This window comes from Oenanthe melanoleuca, chromosome 1A (assembly GCF_029582105.1).
Source record: "Oenanthe melanoleuca isolate GR-GAL-2019-014 chromosome 1A, OMel1.0, whole genome shotgun sequence".
Taxonomy (NCBI): domain Eukaryota; kingdom Metazoa; phylum Chordata; class Aves; order Passeriformes; family Muscicapidae; genus Oenanthe; species Oenanthe melanoleuca.
In genome coordinates this window covers 34,690,348-34,710,653 of record NC_079334.1, presented here as the reverse complement: position 1 = coordinate 34,710,653, position 20,306 = coordinate 34,690,348, and the positions used below count along the sequence as shown (strand labels likewise).

Sequence of the window (20,306 nt, the reverse complement as noted above, 5' to 3'; positions counted from 1 at the left end):
ACTAGCACATTATGATTGACTAGCTAAACAAGCAGAAAAGGGCTTCAACTTAAAGGCCTTTTATCTAATGGAATCCAGTAATTCTCAACTGCAAATAGCCATACCAAAATGAACGAACGCCACTCCAGCTCTCAGCACATTTAGAATGGACAATGTCAACTTGTTCAGGTTCAAAATTTGACCTACCTTAAAAAAGTAAAAATCTGGTAGGGCATGTCCTCTAAATTCTAAATATCTAGTTAAAGAAACAAACAAATCCATTTCTCATTGCCAAGCAATAAAGAAATATAAGACTGATTTGTGATCTTCTGCAGACAGGCCACCACTTTGCAATGTATGCATGTATATAATAATTAAAGCACATCAACACCAAATGCTACGGCTTTGGAAAAGGATATGGAGTTTGTGTTCTGCAAATGTGAGATCACCACTAATTACTGAAAAGTTTGCCTAATCAACAATATAATAAAATTATTCAGAAGAAACTGCCAGTGATTTGATCTAAATTTGGTAAACTTAGATAACACTGATAAATGATCACACTCCAGAATGACCACAAGCATCAGGAATTATACTGACCTCCTTAAGAAAAGGATGACAAATTTAACACAGAGTGTTCTATAGATGTGACAATACATCTTATCAATTTAAGATTTAGAAAAGCTACTAGCTGTGAGATTGTAAGATGTATATTTTAGAGGGCATAATTAATTAATTACAACAAAGGTTCTAATATTGTACAGTAATTTCATCTAAAGCAAGACCTTATTTTAAAAGGAAAATATGCTCACTTGTGCTGTGCTTCCACATCCCCTCTCTTTGTATATATAAGTACAAAACAAGGATTAAAATAGTTTATCAGATTATAAACAGTGAGTAAGAGCAAGCATTAAAGATCCTTACAAGATATGGAAACAAACCTTGGCTCTGCAGAACACCTGTGCTTTTCAACACAGGTAAGAGCTGCTCACAATATTGTGCCATGTATGACAAGGCAAACAGACACCAGAACCAAATGAAAACATTTATCTTCCTAACATCTTAACAAAAAAGGAACAGACATGGCTAATAGGTTGCAATATGAGCTATTATTGCACAAGCAAGTAATCTGCTTTTTGACTCTGACAAGCAAATTGAACTAAGGTAACGTTTTATTACAGGAATACAGAGTTGGACACCAAGAAATGTTGGTAACAAAATTCTTATTCTGGCAAATCTCATCTTAATTTCTCAAATTTGACTGATGCAAAATATAACGTTAAACACTCATTCCTTTAATTTATGTGACTGCCAGTGATGGCATGAACCTTTTCAATGGCAAACCTTTGCACACCACACATCTGAAGCTTTTTAAGCACACAGAACATAAATCAAATACTTTTTCTGATGAACGGGACTAGATTTTGAGGGCTTATATTCAGAATCAACACAAAGCTGAAATCAACACTGAAGTTGAAACAGAAAACACATTTCAGCTTTTCACTGAGGTTGTCTTTACTTGCAGCTGATTAATGCTAGTCGTTCCTTAAGACCCATGCATGCTACCACTAACCTTTGTAGCCCATATGGTCTGTTCCAAAGGATGAAAAAGTTTGAAACAAAAGCCATCTTTTTTAGAAGGCCTCTCGATGAGTTCACAAACGTTCAGCAGCACTGTTCCTACCCACTGGTCATTTTTGGGAGTTTTGTAAAGAAGCAACACTCCTGGTTTCAGTACACACCACAGTTTGGTCCAGCTTTTCAAGGTACCACGAATCTAGGAAGACAAATAGCTACAGTTGTATCTCAGTGAAATCAATACCAAAACCATCCCCCTTAACAAAATTAAATTTGAAATTTATTAGCTTTTATTTCAAAGTAAAATTTATCAGGTCTTTCAAAAGTTTACCCAGGTTTATTAAAGACTAAAGGCATGCTGCTTCTTCTGTCTTCATGAATACTGTGGGTATGCACACATCCAGATATGTGAATTATGACAATTCAACTACGGCACTATTGTTGATAATATGCTATCTTTAGGATAGCAGTACCAGCTAGTTCTTAAAAGAGGAAAAGAAAATTACCAGCAATACACAAAGAAACCTGCATTCAAATATCTGACTGAATCATTTTTACAATTGTTATGCATGTAACAGAGCTACTTCAAAGGGTAAAATGAGAAGGACAAAATGAGAATTGCAAAGCCAACTCATCTCAAGTTGATGGCTATGCACACAAGAATAATGTGTCTAGGGTAACTGCAGTAAGTGGAAACTGAGGTCCTCTATTAATCCCCTAGGACTTGAGCACAAAGACCTTGGGATGCAATTAGTGGCTGCTGTGCCTGTAGAAAAACATTAACAGCAAGTAAAAGATTGAGCCTTTTCTATTCCAGCCAGAAAGCAGCAAGCAACTAACTGCTCCATCTTCAATTCAGGTTTCACACTTGGATTCTGACCTTCAACCAGTCAGCCATAACAATAACTGAGGGGTCCGTGATTGTGCTAAGTAATTCTCTCGTGGCTCTCTTCTTTTCTTCTCTGTAGTTTTTCTTCTGAACCTGTAAATAATAACAAAAATGTCTACAATGTCATGGCTATAAGTCAGTTTATCAGCACAATATATTGACCAATACAAGCTGAGGAAAATCCTGCTAAATTCAATTTGCAATACAGATACAGAAAAATAGTTTTAAAACTATTAAAACTAAAAATAGTTTTGACCTCTAAGTGTGAACAATTACTTCAAGAGCAGCTATGACATAGCAAATTTCAGATTCTTCTGCAATTTTCTTTTAAAACAGAGGAGTCTCAAACTCCTACAAGAATCAAAGGGGAGGAAAAACCAACCAAACCAAGTTCACAATGTACAGGTACATTATCAGATCTGTGGTCTTTACCCACCAGTTATGTTCCTCCCCGGGAAAAATTCATAGCAATTTATCTCCCTCATTTAAAGCCAAATAATTTTACATTTCTCCTGAAATGGCATCTACCAAACAGTGGAATTTGGTCTTGCTACAGAGCAGAGGGAAGAAGGTAGTAGAAATGTAATCAAATTGCAAATTTTGATAATTCCATTTCATTGCTTATAGATGTTCTGAGGTCCCTGCCAATCTGAAACAATCTTTGACCTTCTGAGTTATTCTACAATATTGTGTCATCTTAAAGACTGTATTATAGAAGCCATTATTCAAGTAAAAATACAGTAAAATTTGAAGAGACTCAACAGTACAACTTCTCACAATACTTAAATATTCCCTAAGCCTCATCATTATCTGGCATATTTGTTTTCTAATTAGAGAATAAGGTAAAACTACATGAATGCATTTATAGTTCATGAGGATTTACTAGGGAATTAATTCACCTTGAGAGATTCTTTTTTTGTAAGTTTGCTTGCAGATTGAGAGATGTCCTTCTCAGAGCCATTGAAAAGCTTGGATTCAGACTGAAATTCACAACATACATAATAAATAAATGACAATGATAGAAACAAGAATATATTACTGATGCTGGCACTTTAGCAAGTGTTTGAAGTGCAATTATGCTTGAAAGGTTCCTATTCCCTCTCGCATCCCTACTGCTTCCCCAAAACCCAAACAAACCAACAAACCACAACTTTTAACATGAGCTGTTCACCACCTATTCATGGAGTCTCTTTCTGTAAGGGTTTTATGGGAAAGAAGTCTGAGGCTCCTTCAGAAGCAGCTGACCTATACACAATAAGTATTTAGCTCACCTAGACTGTTACTAGCCAGAGCATGCTAGAATAGTTAGGCATTATTTTAGCAGAGAGAGGATATTTTAGAAGAATCCAGGTGCTTTAACCCAGAAGTCATTCCCAGGATGTATGAATCAGAACATAGAATAAGCTGTCTTCTTCCACAGCTTGACAGCTATAGAGGCACTTACCCTGTGACTCATGAAGGGAAATACAGCCTCCTCAGTCTAGGATTCAGTGCTCTGTAAATCAGAGTACAACTGCCCACTAATGGCACTTGTTCTGCTCCTTGCACCCTAATTCCACGCTCTGATTACTTTGCAAGTCATCTCCAAGAAGCTCAGGGTGGCGTCACGCAGGAACAAGACCCAGGTTTGCTCATGACACCCAAGTCTTGTTCATGCAGGACACTGAGCTTCCCCAGCACCACATGATTTCTCCCCCCCTTCTCCCCCAGGTCTTGTAAGGTTCAAAGTTTACTCCCAGGGTTTTGTTGCCTACTAGTTGAAAGGGAACTCAAGCCACCAAATATTCACTTTGGGAACAGCACTCTTTAGGGGAAAAAAAAAAAAAAAAAGTGAGGAGAAAGACGAGTCTAAGAGGAATCTATGAGAGAGTTTTTCATACCATTCCTATTGCAGGTCAAAGAACATTGAGTAGGTATTCACTATATACAAACTTCAGATAAATTCTTTGTGCACTGAAACATAAGCCTGGTGGACCCAAAATTTCTGTATTGTCCAAAAAAACCAAACAAAAAAACCCCAAAAACCAAAACAATGTAACATTCTAAACTGTGTATTCAATTCAAATTCAAGGACATTATATCAAAACTGACCCTCAAGATGCTCCACATTTCAAATCTCAAACTACAGGGCAAAGTCTATTCCCTGAATTTGTATTTTGGAATACTTTAAAATGACAATCAAAAAATATGCAAGCTTAGAGTAAAACATACAGCAGTAATAAAAACAGTACACTTGAGCAGTCTCTTAATTCACAGGCTGCTCAAACAAAGAAACAAAGCCTAAAGAGTCACAAGCTGTACAAAACAACTTAACCTGGATTCTACTTTATATCTTTAATTCAGAACTAAGACTTTACAGGAGTCGACTTAGTAACTGTAAAAAAGGTATGCACAATAACTGGCAAAAAGTAATTTTAGCTTAATTTTTTTTTAATTATAAGTAAACGTTCTTCAACTTCTGTATCTGTTTTGGAAAAATGAAGGAAACATCTTGTAATAAAGGTATATTCTTGACACTCAAAATTTCACTTTAAGATGAGTGTTCAACTTGAAATTAAATTCCTCTCTCTAGAATTTAAAGGAAATACAGTACTTTAAATGTAGTAACAGAAGAGGGGAAAAATGATTATCACTGTCACATAAGAAGAGGTAATGAACTCATTATGCAAGCTATAATGGAACAACTTAAGCAAAACATTCATAAATATTCTAGTTGCTCACTAACAGAAAGCTAAGGCAATCTAAAGGTCATGCATAGAAAAGCCCCAAACCAGTAAGTTTCCTAGGCTGCAAAAACTCATTTTCTCACTGTCTCAGTTTTAAAACTCATTAATATAACACTGAATAAAGGTCTACATTTAGCTGTTCAATGTTATGAGAAAGGTCAGTGATCTGTATATTTTTAAGCCAGTAACCTTCTGTTATACCTATACAAAGCAGATGGGATAAAAAATTTAGAAGAAAACATCTTAAGAGAACCTGCTGTAACTCCCAGCAAGGTCCATTCAGTACAAGATTCCAGGCAAGTCCCATCACTGCTTTTCCCTTCTCCCTTAGGAAGAAGGGCTGCTATTTCACTCCCATTAGCAAAATCAAGCCCCACATGCAGCAATTAAAAAAAAAAAAAGTGAAGAAAAACGTGTATTAGCAGAACTAGTAATATTGGTCTCATCTTTGACAGACATACACAAAAAATGTAATTGCAAAGAACCCAAAGACTTCAGATTGTGTTAAGACAAGAACTAAGAAAAGTAAATATAAGGAAGAAGAAAAGGGACTTGGATAGTGAAAGATAAATGATTCTTGAGAGCCTGGAATAAATCCAAGTCAAAGGAAATCATAACAACTTGATTTCCAAGTCAAACTGATTTTGAGGTTTCTAGACCAATATAAATATTTTGATCACAAGAAAGCTGGATGGTAAAGTATATTTCCTTCATATCCCTGTGAAGGGATCATTCTAGAGTGAAGATCTAGAATGCAGTAAAGCAAAAATATACGAAGTTTGTGATTTCAAGTCACGTGTAAGACACCAACAGTTTGAAATGCTTAGCTACACACAAAACTGCAGCATCAGCTGTAGAATCTGAACTGCTTATCCCATTGCAATTTCAATGACACCATTTAAGCCTGGAAATGCTGCTATAATCTTTAAGTCTCTTTGTTTTCCTTCAGCACCTTTGTAATATTTCTCTTTATGGCTCTGATATATCAAACAGCACAGAAAAACTTGTGTCCAGACCTCAAGTGCAAACCCTGTCTCCAAGGGGTGTGGCTGCCTGTGCCCAAGACAGAGTGCTGTGGGAAAAGCTGTGTGCAAAAGCAGCAATTTCCCCCTTTCTCCTGGAAGCTAGCTGTGCTCTAGATCAGGTCATCACCTTCCAGAGCAACCCACACCCGATACACCCCAACAATCTGTTTAAGGGTCTGTTACCACATTTGCTCTTTAAAAGACAGTGGACATCCTAGCAGAAAATAGAAAACCGCACAGCTGGTAAATTAGAGCCTTTCAACTCTACAGCAAGCAATTTAAAATCTATGGCAAGGCAACATCCCACTCCAAGACAACAGCAAGAAGACTTTATATTTGAATTTCACTACTTTGAACCACAGATTTGGATGTGATGTCATCCTGGGAACTATATTAAGAGGTTCCCTTTTACCTTGATCTATAGCTGAATCTGAAGAGTAACCTTCAAGATTATCTATGACAAAAGTTAAATATATTTGCCTTTAATTAAGAATGTGTAACACCTTTTAACACCAAGATTTTTAAGACGGGTTAGGAGGTTGTTTTCCTTACCTTGCTTTTTGACATAGAATACGCTGAATCATCTTTACTTTGTAACGCATCGTCCTTCCCTTTATCAAAGCCTTAAAGAGAAAACAGTATTGCTGCGAATGACTTAAATTCATTAACAAAATGTATATGAACTAGCTTTTGAAATAAATTTGCCAACCTGTTTAGCATAAAAAAGTACAAGTAAATCAGATTTTCAAATAACATACATCTGTCTCATCAGTTGAAAACAGCAGCTACTACCATATACATTAATTTAACACTTGCCACTAAGATGCAAGAACAGTCCACTGTATTTGGATAATGCTGCACCTGAACCAATAACCCAATGAATTGCAAATATAATGTGCCAACTTTTGTCCTTTTATTTTCACATTCTCCCCTATCTGCATACATGCAGGCACAGAAAAGAGCACTAAATAAAGCCTTTTTTTGTTTGTTCATTTCTGTAGCCTTCTGTAGCTAGTTAGTTGTTAAATATCACCAACATGAAAGCAAATTTGATCAAAATCATCAGTCAGGATTTTTCTGCAAGGAAAAACATTAGCCCTGAATTTATATTTTCAACTTGACACTAAAGAAGCATAACTACAAGGCTTTATATTCAAACAGTTGTCAAAATCCCATGTTTCTCTTCTGTGACAAACCCCACACTTCCCCAGTATCTAAAAAGCATAGTAGGTTGGTGTGCATGTGACAATGGAAAACAGGGACACAGCTGGTATGGGTGCTGCCACACAGCTGCTATGTGCCAGAGAACACACACTGAGAACTTGGTACCCTCTCGCAGAAAAATCGCCTACTGTGCTTACGAGACACATCTCACTGGTTGATCCATTTTGATTATTTGAAAAGGGTGGTAGCAGCATAAAGCTTTTATAAACAGGAATAAACCAAACTGCACGCTGCATTAATCCGAGAAAGTCAGCATGCCATCATTTACACACCCTCTGGAGAGGAGGCAGGTGAGACCATGAAGTCATGCATGGATTTCAGAACAGGTACAGAGATGTCTCCAAGAGCTGTGCCCATGAGAGGGCACTGCACCAGCAGGGACACCCTGCACCCATGGACACCAGCAGGACAGAGCACCCTTGGACACCACACCAGACATGGCACCAGCAGGCACACTGCACCTATGGACACCACCACTGCTTTGGAGCATGCCTATGGGAACGGTCTCAACTTTGAAACAGAAATTGGCATTCTGATCCCTGAAATGAGAAGACCTACCAGAGAAACTCCTTGATTTTGAATTCTTTGAGGAAATGTGTGCATGTGAGGGGAAACTATGAGCTTTGAAAGAATTTTTAAATTTCCGTAGTAGTGTTGGGTTGTTTGTCCATAGTAGGAATTCTTTTTTTTTTTTTGGTGTTATCTTCAGCCTTCCACAACTTATAATACCTAGTCCCACAACTTATAATACCTAGAAACTCTTAAGACAGAACTGCTGATTTGTCACAATTACACATCTTGGAAAGATTCATGGGGTTAAAGGGGCATTAGGTTGATCTCCAGGTTACATGAGAAATCTCAAGATTACTTTTGATTTTTGGTCTGGTAATCAGTCTTCTGGGGACCTTCTCTTCCTTTACATTTGTGCAGACATTCCTTTTTAAGACCAGATTTTTAAAAATCATATAGTGCACTAAAATATCTCATTTTACATTCACAGAAAGGAAACTGTACGTGTCATTACAAACAACTTTCACCATCCTCATAGAAGCCCCACCTGGGCAAAGTTCATTAAATCCTTCATTTTTAAATTCTTCCAATACCCCTGAAATAGATTTATTCAGCTAATGGAAACCTATAACATAGAAGACCATTTGACAACAGGGAAGAAGTACCTTGACAGGCAGAAGAGTTGTAGTACTAGGGAATCCACAAAGAAAAAAAAATCCAGACACCAGAAGCCACATTTCCTATATAATACCAAATGCAAAAGCACATTTTCTATAGCACTAGTTATCAGCATGAAACAAACAAAGGCTGTTTAAAGCCTCAGAGGGTACTCTTGCCTTAGTTCACTGAGAAATTATTGGATTCGATGCCAGACTTAGGCAGTCAAACACAACCAGAATCACAGCACTTATCCAGTGCCCAAATGAAATTTCTCAAAAGGAATCAAATCCCTCTGAATGCAATGCAGACATTTTCTAACGACCTTCCCACTTTTCTTTATTTAATAGCACATATAGAAGCCTTAGTGAGGGGAAATCAGCAAGGAAGTGGTAAGTCAGGATTGTTCTCACAGATGAGAAGCTATAATTTCAAGCTTGCTTTCTAAAGCACAACAGTTTTAAGGACTTTATACACCCTTGTCCAACAGACATATATTTTTTATTTTCACAAGCAAGCTTAGCATCAGTATCACCAAGAAGAAATGAAACCAGAAAGAACTATTCCATCCCAGAGAACTGGACAAAGTTCAGTTCAAAATTCAGGAAATTCATTTCTATGAATTTCACCTCCTTGCTTTCAGTGTCTTGAGCTGGAGAGGTGTGCATGCCAGCTGACTGATAGACTTATCCACCACAGGGACTGCTCCCCTCCTCAGCCACAGCACAGAAAAGGGCTTTCTCAGGGGTTCATTAGCAAAGCCAAGTCAGGGTGCTGTACCTCCTGGAACACCTTGCCCTGCCCCGTCTCAGTCCATGAGGAAACCCAGCCATCCAGCTTTGCATCCAGCATCCTACTGGTAACCTCTCTCTGTGTAGAGGAACAAGCTCACAATACACACAGCTGTCTGGAGCAGAGACTGCCAGAGCACAAGAAGTTAGAAGTAGGGTGCAATAAAAAGAAAGTGTTTCAAGTTTTTCAATATTTATCAGTAGTGGTTTTGGGCTTAATGTTTTAGCTTTCTTGTTCTTTCCCACCTTGTAAGTCAATCAGCAGCCCTTTAATGAAATAACCTGAGCCCACATTTCACAACGTAGAAATTCAGGTGTTGAAGACAGTCCCTTTCTCCAGCTTCCTCTCTATTGAATCCTTTGAATTTATGTATCATTTTCTATCTACAATGCTGAAAGCAATCTTTAGAGTTAGGAGCACCACTACTGTCCTCTCTAAAGCAGTTCTGAGCATCAGCGATGGCGTTCAAAGCAACACTATATCTTAACAGACCTTCTCCCAGTGTGACCTTCCTTATCTTAACAGCACAGGTGCCATGGGCTCTGAAAGCTGATCCCAATGCCAGAGCAGTCAGCCATAGTTCACAGTATGACCTCAGAAGCCAAGGGAAACTGTCCATTAGTGCATTCCTACTGTGAGCACCCAGCATGTTATTCCAAAATTTGCAAGTTCTTCCAAAACATGCATTAAATCTGCATTAAAACTCATTAAGAGCTTTCAGAGAGATTTAAGAGTCTGGCAGACGAACCAGAACCCTTGCATACAAGAGGTTGATGAAACAAAATCAAACAGTGCTGCTTTAGAGACTGAGACAGGTTATGAAGTCCATATCCCCCCCCGCCCTCAAAAAAAAAAACAAAAAAAAAACCAAACAAATTTCAAAACACTGTTGTTGACAAAAACCAAGGCTATATACAGTGCAAAATTAAAGAGTATTTAGGATAAAGACTGTGGCAGGGTACAGTTTCAAAAAAATCTATGTAATAGATTTTGATTTTTCAAGCATAACGTATTTGTTTTGAAGTTGCACCCACAGTCTGTCCCTTCAGTCAATTTTGAAGGAAGAGAAAAACCAAAACCAACCACATATAACTCTTACATCTCGAATACTGGTTTTGTGCCTCTCAATAAATGCCATCTGCAATTATGATTCATGAAAAAAATACATCAGAAAATAAGCATGTTACTTTTTAATATCAGACCTATTTTATCCATAAAAGAAATAATTACTATCCACTGGAGGCTCTTTTTCAAACATACAGAAAAAACAGAAAAAAATCATGCAATGCATGAAAAGATCACAAATAGCAATCCAAGCAATAATATTACTGACTTCCAAGTGAAAAGAAAGGAAAAGCCTGATTTGATTGCTGGTGTGCAAGTACAGTTTTGAGGAACAAATAATTGAGCTGGAAAACGCTTCTGGATGAACTATGAGGGAATTATCAACACTGGTGCTATATAATAAACACATCAGAAAAAAGGAAAAATCTTTTCAAAGAATTGAACACAGGGAACCACAATCTTTTTAACTGACTTTCAAAAGCTTACTGACAACCAGATTTAAAAGTACAATCCCATATTAACTAATTCAGATTCCTCCATGGACTTCAAAAGCAAAGTAATCAGAAAAGTAAGCAAAGTCCTTTTATGTATTTTCTTACATTAGTGTTTTCTTTAGTAAGCACCATATAAAATAAAAAAAAAAATAAAAAAAAGAACCAAAGATTGTCATCACTGTAATTATACATTAATATATTTAAAACAGACAATTACTCTTGGCTTAAACCAATCTGAAAGAGTATATAAAGTTCATTAAGCATGTTAGGAATGTTGAAATTCTTCAGAGATATATGGAAGATTCCAAAAGACAAAGCATTTTTTAAATCTTTTTTTTAAATCTTTCATTAAAACTTGTTTTCCATTTGTTCTGCATTTTAAGTAGTCATTCATTGTCTGCTTATGAACAGTGACCAGCTTTAATTGCAGAATTCTATACAGAAAGGAAGTAAATACAAAATGAGACCCCTTTTTTTCCCCCACTAACTACCAGACTACTCATATTTATTTTAAAGGTATGAAGCATCTGCTAGTTGCCAACCCCATGCTTTCAAGCTTTGAGATCTTTTATTACGTAAGCAGCTTGAATAAAACTCAGTGTTAGACTCGTGGTAGAAGGCTAATCATTTCCTGAAACAGAGTGAAAGGAAACATTCCAGGATAAAACAAGTTTAATAAACCATGGTGTCTGCAATCTCCCCCATGCTCTGCACCCAACTCTGCTCCAGGGTTTCAGAACCAGGGTTAACAAATTCAGTGAGCCACGCAATAGAAAGTGAAAACTATTTTATTCCCCCTTTCCTTCCCCCCAACATCCTGGCCCTGTAGGACTACACAATAAAGTGCATTTCTGCGCATGCACAAGACAAATCACACATTCAGAGCAATTCTGGAAAGAATGCACGATTTGTACTATGTCCCTCTTCAGGAATGGGTGACCTTGTAACACATTTTCAAGCACTGAGGCTTTCTGAAATAAACAGCTGAAATTCAGGTGCCTACGTCAGAAGTGCACATTATGAACAATGACGTGCAATGACCTACAAATTCATTTCAATATTTCAGTACTGATTTTCAGGAAACAACAAATCTGAGCTAAAGGAGATTAAAGCCCTTTCAGGGGTTCTAAGTCGTCAAAATCTCGCACTACAGAATTTAGCAAGGCTATGTTTTTAGCTCTCATTTTCTATCTTGTCATTTTATGTCAAACCCTTGATGACCAGCCTGCAGATTTTCCACTAGTTACAGCTAAATGAAAACCTTCTGCTGTACCTTACAATTTTAAAGCAGAGCTATTATGTGTGTGGTAGGGGGGAGGTGGAGGGGGGGCCAGTGGAAAGTACAAGAGAGGAAGGCATTTATAAACCACATCACAGAACCTCAGTCCTAAAAGCCCAAACAACCAAAACAAACATTCCAGTCAGTCTCAAATACAACAGTGCATTTTCAAGTGAGATTTGTGGCAGTGTAAAAGCTAATTTACAGTTTCCCTGTCTGCAAATCTTGCCACTACAAAGAGCCGTTATCTAAATGCATACAAGCGATACTTTTTCTCATTTCTACCGACATCTCAGTACATTACCTTCAGTCAAGTGTGAAAGTCTGCGGTGGAAATGATATTTGCTTCTGTACATTTTAAGAAACGCAAGACCAAAACAAACCTGGTAAAGCAGGAGAGAGCTCGTTATAGCCGCCAAACGAAGCATTCCGGACGAGCTTTCGGCCATCAGCTCTTGGGGAAAACACCGACGAAATCCCAGCACATGAAGAAAACCTACGTCGCACTGGACCTTCTTCCTTCATGAGTTAAGGTGTTTGTGTAAGGATTATGCTCTCTCTGAAAGCTGGTTAGCATAAGCTGCTTGGAGCAAGAGTGTTGCAGTAGCAGCCTTTTACCTCACATTCTGATGAGTAAGACACAAAAGCAGAAAAAAAAAGAAACAAACGAAGGGCGCACATGAAAAATGCAGTGAAGAGACGGAGGCTGCCAAATCAGCAGCAAGCCAAGCAACACTATACTCCTCTATCAAAGCCCTCAGGATGCTTAAAGAGGAATGGCTTTGCTTCAGCTCCTTTTTTCTGGGAAACACACCACATTATCTGTTTTTACCCCTCAGTTTTGGTCCTACTCATTTCTAAGCACACAAAAACAGTATTTCTGTTTTAAGGATCCTTAAATGGAGTTCCTGTTAGTCTTTGTAGTCCCAAATTTATACTGCACAAAGGACAACTCATGAGCTATGTGGCTTCCCTGTTTGATATTGTGGTATGCTATGGGAATCTCAAAAGGGAGTCAATTGTTTGCATTACGCAGCCAAGTTGAACTTTCCTGTTCAGGCACTCACCTAACTCGTTTTTATCAACTGACTGTCATGGCCTCTACATCTTCAATTCTTATTTTTCTTTAAAAGGTAAGGCAATTGCTATTTCTTCTTAAAATTCTCCCATATTTTTATATACAAACCAGTCTGAGTCATGGAAGAGCTGCCCTACATAACCTCCACAAAAAAGGCTTTTTATTAATAATGACCCAAATATTTTATTCAATGAATAAAACACTTAAATGGGCCACCTTAAATTTTAAACATAATAAATATTCCAGTAAACTCTGCTTCAAGACTAGAAATCTGCTGATCCAAACTCCTCCTGCTGGCAGCTACTAGAATAAAGTCAAATAATCTCTCCCTAACCACCTTCATCCACTGCTTGTCACACCAGCAGCCTCTTTGCCACAAGGACTAGTGTTCACAGCCACTCTCTTGCACATTTGGAACTTCCTTCCCATTTGCAGTTTCTCTGCTGGTCCCATTTTCCCCATCAAACCTTACTGCTGACAAAACAAAAAGGTTTTGAATTTTTTTCTACTAAAAACCAGGACAATAGGACAGCAAGAATTGCCTTGAAAATAAGAACTTGAGTTCTTACCTTGCTTCATACTAGAGGCCTCCTTTTCTTAAAAAGTGAATCATATGCCATAAATTAAATCAATAGTAGCATGAATGTGATTAATCCTCAAATTATACTATTTACTTCATCTCCTTATAGAAAGAAGTGTAGTTAACTTCCCAATATATAAAAAAGGTAAAAAGATGTACCAGAAAAAAACCAAAGATGAGGCATGGATAGGCACTTAAGCACAGGGAGTAGGAAAAACTGGAGAAGCATCATGTATTCAGGCTTGTCTCCATTTATCCAATCCTGTCCCTCACGCTTCCTTCAGCTGAAACAGTGCTTGTCCAGACATCCCAAAACGAACAGAAAAAGCATCTAAAAAACTAAAGGAGTGGAGCAATGGGACAATGAGGAGGAAATACAAGGAGGAACTATCTTTTTCTCCTGTTTGGTTTTGTTTGTGTTGTTTTGTTTGTTTTAATAAACACAGCTCCATATCACCTCTCCAAATCTGTCTTAACTACAAAACAGCAAATACGTTGGTCCAAATCTATTCAGAATAAGCATTTTCTTTTTTTTTTTTTCCAAATAAAATCAAGAAAAGCTACAGTGGAATTCCCCTTACACACAGAAGGAACTGTATCCTCTCATTACAGACCTACCTTGCCCAGTTAATGGGGCTGTTATCTCCCTTTTCAGAGAGTCAGGGCTGTGACCCTGCCCAGAACACTGCTGGCACTGGTACCCGGCTGTTTCCATGTCTCTCTCCTACTGGAATGGCTGGGTCACACAGACTAAAGGGAGGGGAGGCTCCTCCATCAGACACCTGCACACACTTGGTCTGTACCTGCCTCCAGCTGCTGGCCCCACCTGCCAGCCCACCAGCTTGTTTCACAGCTAGGTCTTCTCTGCCACCTTATGTTCACATTACTATGGAGTGCCTGTATTCCCAGGGGTTTTGGGAAACAACATAGTCCTGAAAGCCTTTCCCTTACTTCTCTCCATGCCCTCTCAGATCCCTTGACACTGCTCATGCAGCCAAACTGTAAACAGGAAGAGATTAAAATACCTCTTTCTCCTTCCTATGCCCTTTTCTCCATTTAGAACTGAAACTGAACTCTTTGGGTAGATAAAATTAAGAATTTTAATATGGATAATGTTACATTTCCCCTCTCTGATGCTCTCTCCAGTTAAGGAAGTTGTTATCCAGTAATTCTAAAGCACCTTCTGCTTTAACTCAACACCAACAGAGGAGAGGCAGGTTCTGAGGCTTTTACCAACGTATCACTCTGTCTCACCACTACAACAGAGAAGGAAAAGAAAAAAAACCTAATTTAAGCTTCCTCCATCTCCTCACCCCTTCCCCCACCAAAGACCAAAAAAAATCCCATACATCCTTTTTCTTCTTCTCTCCTTCCTGAAAATAAATTCAGACAGAATAGGTCATCTACTGATGAAACAGACTGTGATCTTAGACTAACGTTCCAGGCAGCTTTCTATCCTTTTGGTATTAGTTTTGAGTGCTTTAAGAATTTATATACTTAAAAAATGCACTCACATACACAGCTAAGAAGTTTACGGTTTCAGATACTCACAAATAGAACTACAGCCAAGTGCAACTGCATAAGTAAGACATGGCAGAAAAGCCTGCATAACTAGAGAAGTATCTGCTTTAGCTTAAAGGCATCAGGTGTGTGACACAGTATCTGTACATGAATATGAGTTTTTTTTCATAACAAAAGTTTAAGTCATGATATGAGGCACTAGACTAAGTATACCACTGAAACAGAAAAATAGTTTCCTGGTTTCTCTGTTTTATAGAACACCTATATCAGTAGGAAGACAGAAATCCCAACCTGACTGAAATATTTAGTTCATGTATCTCAGAGCAGGAGGGCAGGGGGGAGCACCAGGGGAAGAATCCATTCTCAGTCAATCTCTAAATTTAGAGGAGGAAAACTTATTTAATGTATATATTTTTCTAAAGGACAGAACACATTTCTCACATCAGATATTGAATCAGGCTTCTTCAATAGTAAATGCTGGCACAAAAACCAATCCTAATCCCGTGCTTAAGACATTCCTCCAGGATATCACCTGGAGCAAAATGTAAAATCTCAGTCTACCAAACAAAGTCAAATAGAAGATATGTGGAGTTCTGACAACTTGTGAGCACTTTTGACAAAGTCTGGTTTTAGTTTTAAAACATTTCTCCAATGGAAAAATATTTACAGCTGAAAAAAACCACAATCTTAACAAAAAAAGACCTCTCTAAATTGTAAATGCATAAATTCAATGAAACTGAACTCAAAGCAAATCTATCTGGACTACCCAAATGAGAAAATTTCAGTATAATAATAATTTTTATAGAGATTTTAGAAATTTAGAATAACTAGCACATTCTACAAAGTGATACTGATGCAGTAACACAACTATGTCTAGTGATATAAAAAAAAAAAAATTAAAAAAAAAAAAAAATTCTCCTTACAGATACCCAAGGAAAAGCCAAAACCTTCTTAAAACCAAACTCTGAAAGCTAGAGAAAAAGGAAAGAGGAAGTAGCAGAGGAAGGCAGGAGCTTTTTAGAGTTGCCCTGCAATTGACAGTAATTTGCCCTGACATTTCAACATTACTGCCTTTTCCAGAAGAATTCTCCCCCCAGTCCATGAAAAGGTCATAAATAATTCTTTACATGCAGTATAAACACACTCTTTCTGCAGCATGCAGAAAACAGAAAAAGAAAACAGGCAGACTATCATATCTAGGAAGGTTTTATCCAACACTTGATTTTCAAATGTGGATTTGAAGTAAAAGTGGTTCTTCTCTATTTAATAAAAAGGGTATTAAAAATATACTTGCCTTCAGCACTGATATTTGATTCAGAAAAAAAAATTATACCTAAACCATGAGGTTACAAGTTGGAGAGCAGTTGAGAGAAGCAAATTTCTTTCACCAAATACTCTTCTGTTCTCTGGTATTTCCAAGTCCAGTGCAGTTTAGCTGAGAAGTAATTCCAGAGGCAAGCCTGAGAGTGGTGATGAATGACCACCAAGGCTTCCCAGGCACTGCTGGCAACTGTACTTGGCTGCACCTCCTCACTTGCTAACAGCCTGCTCAGCTCCTCCCATATGGAGTAAATAGCTTTGCTCACTGCTCAGGTTTCAACATTGTCATCTCAACCCTTATGAAATTCTCAAAGTCACGGCTCAGGTTCAAGCAGGCCAGTCCTGCAGAGACCATCATGAAGAAAGAGAACTTGCTTGAGATGTTTTACAGCACTCAGCCCTGCTGTGCCTTTTAAACCCAGTACCACACTTTCATAAAGCTATAACCCACACAGAAAGCAGTATATGCAATTTACCCAAGCCACAAATACTGGGTGGAGTAGCATTTCTGAAATGGCAAGTCCTAATAAACACAATGACTTGCAGCGAGGAATGTGCCAGAGTACACATGACAGTAAGAAAGCAGCATGTCAGGATGATGTATTCAGGAGACTAGCAACACACAGCAGAACTTAAAACATTATACAAGAAACTCAGTTTTATAACACAGCCTACAATCAGATTATTCAGGGCACAAGCTCCTTCGTTCCTGCTGTGACCAGAGCCTCACTCACATGCCATTTAAGATAAGCATCACTAAAGCTACCCCAAATAAGATATATGGTTTTGTGGAATTGGGGCTTCACTTCCATACTCCGCTGAAAAACTGAAAAGTGACCAGCCATGACCCTAGGCTCAGGACCCTGCAGCAGGACAACAGGCATTAATCTAATGCCACCTGAAGATCAACCAGTGCCCGCAGCTGCCACACACTGTTGATTATAAAATACTCGCTCATCATCAAAAGCAAGGCAAGACAAATTAAAATACATCCTAATAAAACAACAAGACCAAGAGTCTCCAAGCATGAGGGCTTGCAAGGTTTTAGAAAGAATTCTTATGTGACAGAAGAAAGCAAAGTGTTGCTATTTTTCTAAGACATTAAATGCATTTACTCTGCAGAGAAGGTGCCTCACTTCAGAAGCAACAATCACTGTTAATATCGAAGTATTAAGAAAAAGCTTAGTCATGGAAGTAATTTCATGCAGTCTCCTGTTTCCCTTCACTATATCTGTTCTTTGAATAGAGAAGCTGAAGAATGGCTAAATAACTTACTATCTTGACACAGTAAGAACAATTTATTACTAAGGATGTGTGCCTTGTTACTTCACTTAAACTTCCCATCAGTCTGTCTCACTGATAAAGAAGAAACTGTTAAAGGTCTACTTGAGGCTTTGGAAAAAAAATAACAGTACTAACTGGCATTTATGCAGTGATCAGCTCCCAGTGGAGTTACAGCCTCTCCTGTGCTCAATGCATCTATCTGCTGTAATTAGGGTAAGTGGGATTTCCCTCTCCAGCTCCAAGGCAGTTCCCCTCTGCTGTGGCTGCAGTCTCATGCATCCATATGAAAGAACAGGCCCTTGTGACCTTTTGGCAAAAATGTGCCCAGAGCACCACAGCCAAGTGCCTGTCACAGGTAGAGCTGCTAATACTTTGAAAGGCTTCGAGTTCACTGTCACATGGCTGCATCTTTCCTTCTGTTGGTCTACAGTAATGTCTTCCATTGACAGCTGGTTAAGAGGATACACACTGCTGTATCTCCAGGGCTTCTTGCACACTGACCATCAGGAACCCAGAACAGGGATACTAGTCAGGAGTTCCAAGACCTTTCTTACTGCCCAGTGTAACAAATTGCGCTCCTGCTGTCAGCTGAGACAAACAACTGAAACAAATGTGGTTTTTTTTTAAAGCTTCAAGTTGCACAGGTTAACAACAAATTAGCTTTAACTTGTTAGTTGCCTTGGGTACACAGTCAGTAACATCTGAGTTTGGTCAGATTATCTAGGTCATTAAGGCTCCAAAGGCATCTCATCCCTTCAACAGCTAATAACTGTTCTTTAGGACCTATTGCTTGAAAATGCCTATTATTTGCTTTCCACATTCTCTCACATACAAAAATAGTTAAATTCCTATTTTCTCAAAAAAATGCAGCATCCTTGGATTAAAATCCTAGGACTAGCACATCCTTTAAATGTTTCTTCGGGAGCTGTTTAAAGTACAAGCTTAGGACCGCTAAAAATGCCCTCACTCTTCCCCAAAATCACCTTCACTTCCTTCCAATTCATGGTGATCATCATCATCACTGGCAGACATGGGATTTTGTTTCCCCTATCAACACTCCTCCCTGTGCCTAAGCCACTTCTGTTTCTCAGTCATGTAACACAGAATGTTTTTAACTGCATTGCAAATTGAATTAACAACTACTACTGCTCTCCTGGAAAATAAAGGCAGATCCTGTTTCTTATCTCTTGTCAGGCTACTCCTGGGCACACACAGCACACTCTTACATTTTCACCTCATCCACATCTCACTGATGTTCTAAATAAAGACATGAAGAATACAGAAAAGTCTGACATTTTCAAGCATTCTATTACAGAGCTATAATACTGTCTTACCTAGATTCCTCTATTTACCAAAAATATTGCAATTTAAGCATCTATGCTGTCTTCATTAAAATTTTGAAATATGTTTTAAGAAAATATTGTTATGTTATAAAAATTACTAATCATTTATAAGGAGACTGCTGACTTTTGTCATAAATTTTATGTGATCACTATTTCTGCATTAATTCATTTTATGGAAGAAATAAATGAGTATGCCCAAATTAGTAAGATTTACAAGAATACAATTTACCAAGGATAATTTGACATAAACAGATGACATCAGCAAGCAAGAGTTCTGCTCTACAACTTTTGAACATGCAGTCTTGTACTTGGTATTTTTAATGTTAATTTTAAAACTGCAATAAAATAATTTTGTCAATTATTCCTTTTGGTCACACTTATGCTAGTTAAAAAAGGAAACATTCCAAAACTAAGCTCAACAGAAGTTTAGTTGTTTGTTCAATAACAGTTAATAACATTTTTAACTACTGATTGCAAACACAGAAAATGAGCTAAATTAGCATCATACATACTATTTGTGTGTCAGCTGCTGGAACTGAAAGATAATTTAGCAGTACTAACATGTATATGCACTACACTTTAAAAATATGATCTTGGTGAGTTGGCAAGGCCATGCTGTCCACTAGAGCCTAAAGACACACCATCCCACAAACATAAGCAAAGCATCACACATAAAGCTAACTCTCCAAGTTCATTAAAATTTCCATCAAAGGCTACTGAATTATTTAGGTCCCATTCCAAGTCTGACAAGTCTAAATAAAATATTGAGCAAAAAAAACCCACAGTATAATAATTTAGTATGTTCAAGACACATTAGTTGCAGCATTATGATCAGGACTAGGCTATTCTGACACTCTAGTTATCTACTTGATGGGCAAGGCAGGAATAAATTAAATCCACGAAAATTAAAATTAAAAGCCCATCTCAGGATCAATGTTATATTACACAGAAAATATTTTCAG

General features: G+C 37.8%; 1 protein-coding gene across 8 annotated transcripts in view; it reads right to left on the bottom strand.

The window, feature by feature from the left end:
* The window catches only part of OSBPL8 (oxysterol binding protein like 8), a 77,708-nt gene that overhangs the window by 18,670 nt on the left and 38,732 nt on the right, over nucleotides 1–20,306 (bottom strand). For 7 of the 8 annotated variants that reach the window (XM_056509889.1, XM_056509916.1, XM_056509897.1 and 4 more), the window contains 4 exons: nucleotides 6,750–6,820; nucleotides 3,346–3,426; nucleotides 2,438–2,539; nucleotides 1,553–1,756 (listed from right to left, as the gene is read on the bottom strand). In XM_056509889.1, the coding sequence (XP_056365864.1) occupies nucleotides 1,553–1,756; nucleotides 2,438–2,539; nucleotides 3,346–3,426; nucleotides 6,750–6,820 (458 nt within the window). Of the gene's footprint in view, nucleotides 1–1,552; nucleotides 1,757–2,437; nucleotides 2,540–3,345; nucleotides 3,427–6,749; nucleotides 6,821–12,601; nucleotides 12,759–20,306 lie in introns of those variants that run through there. The other variant, XM_056509946.1, reaches the window with a different exon arrangement.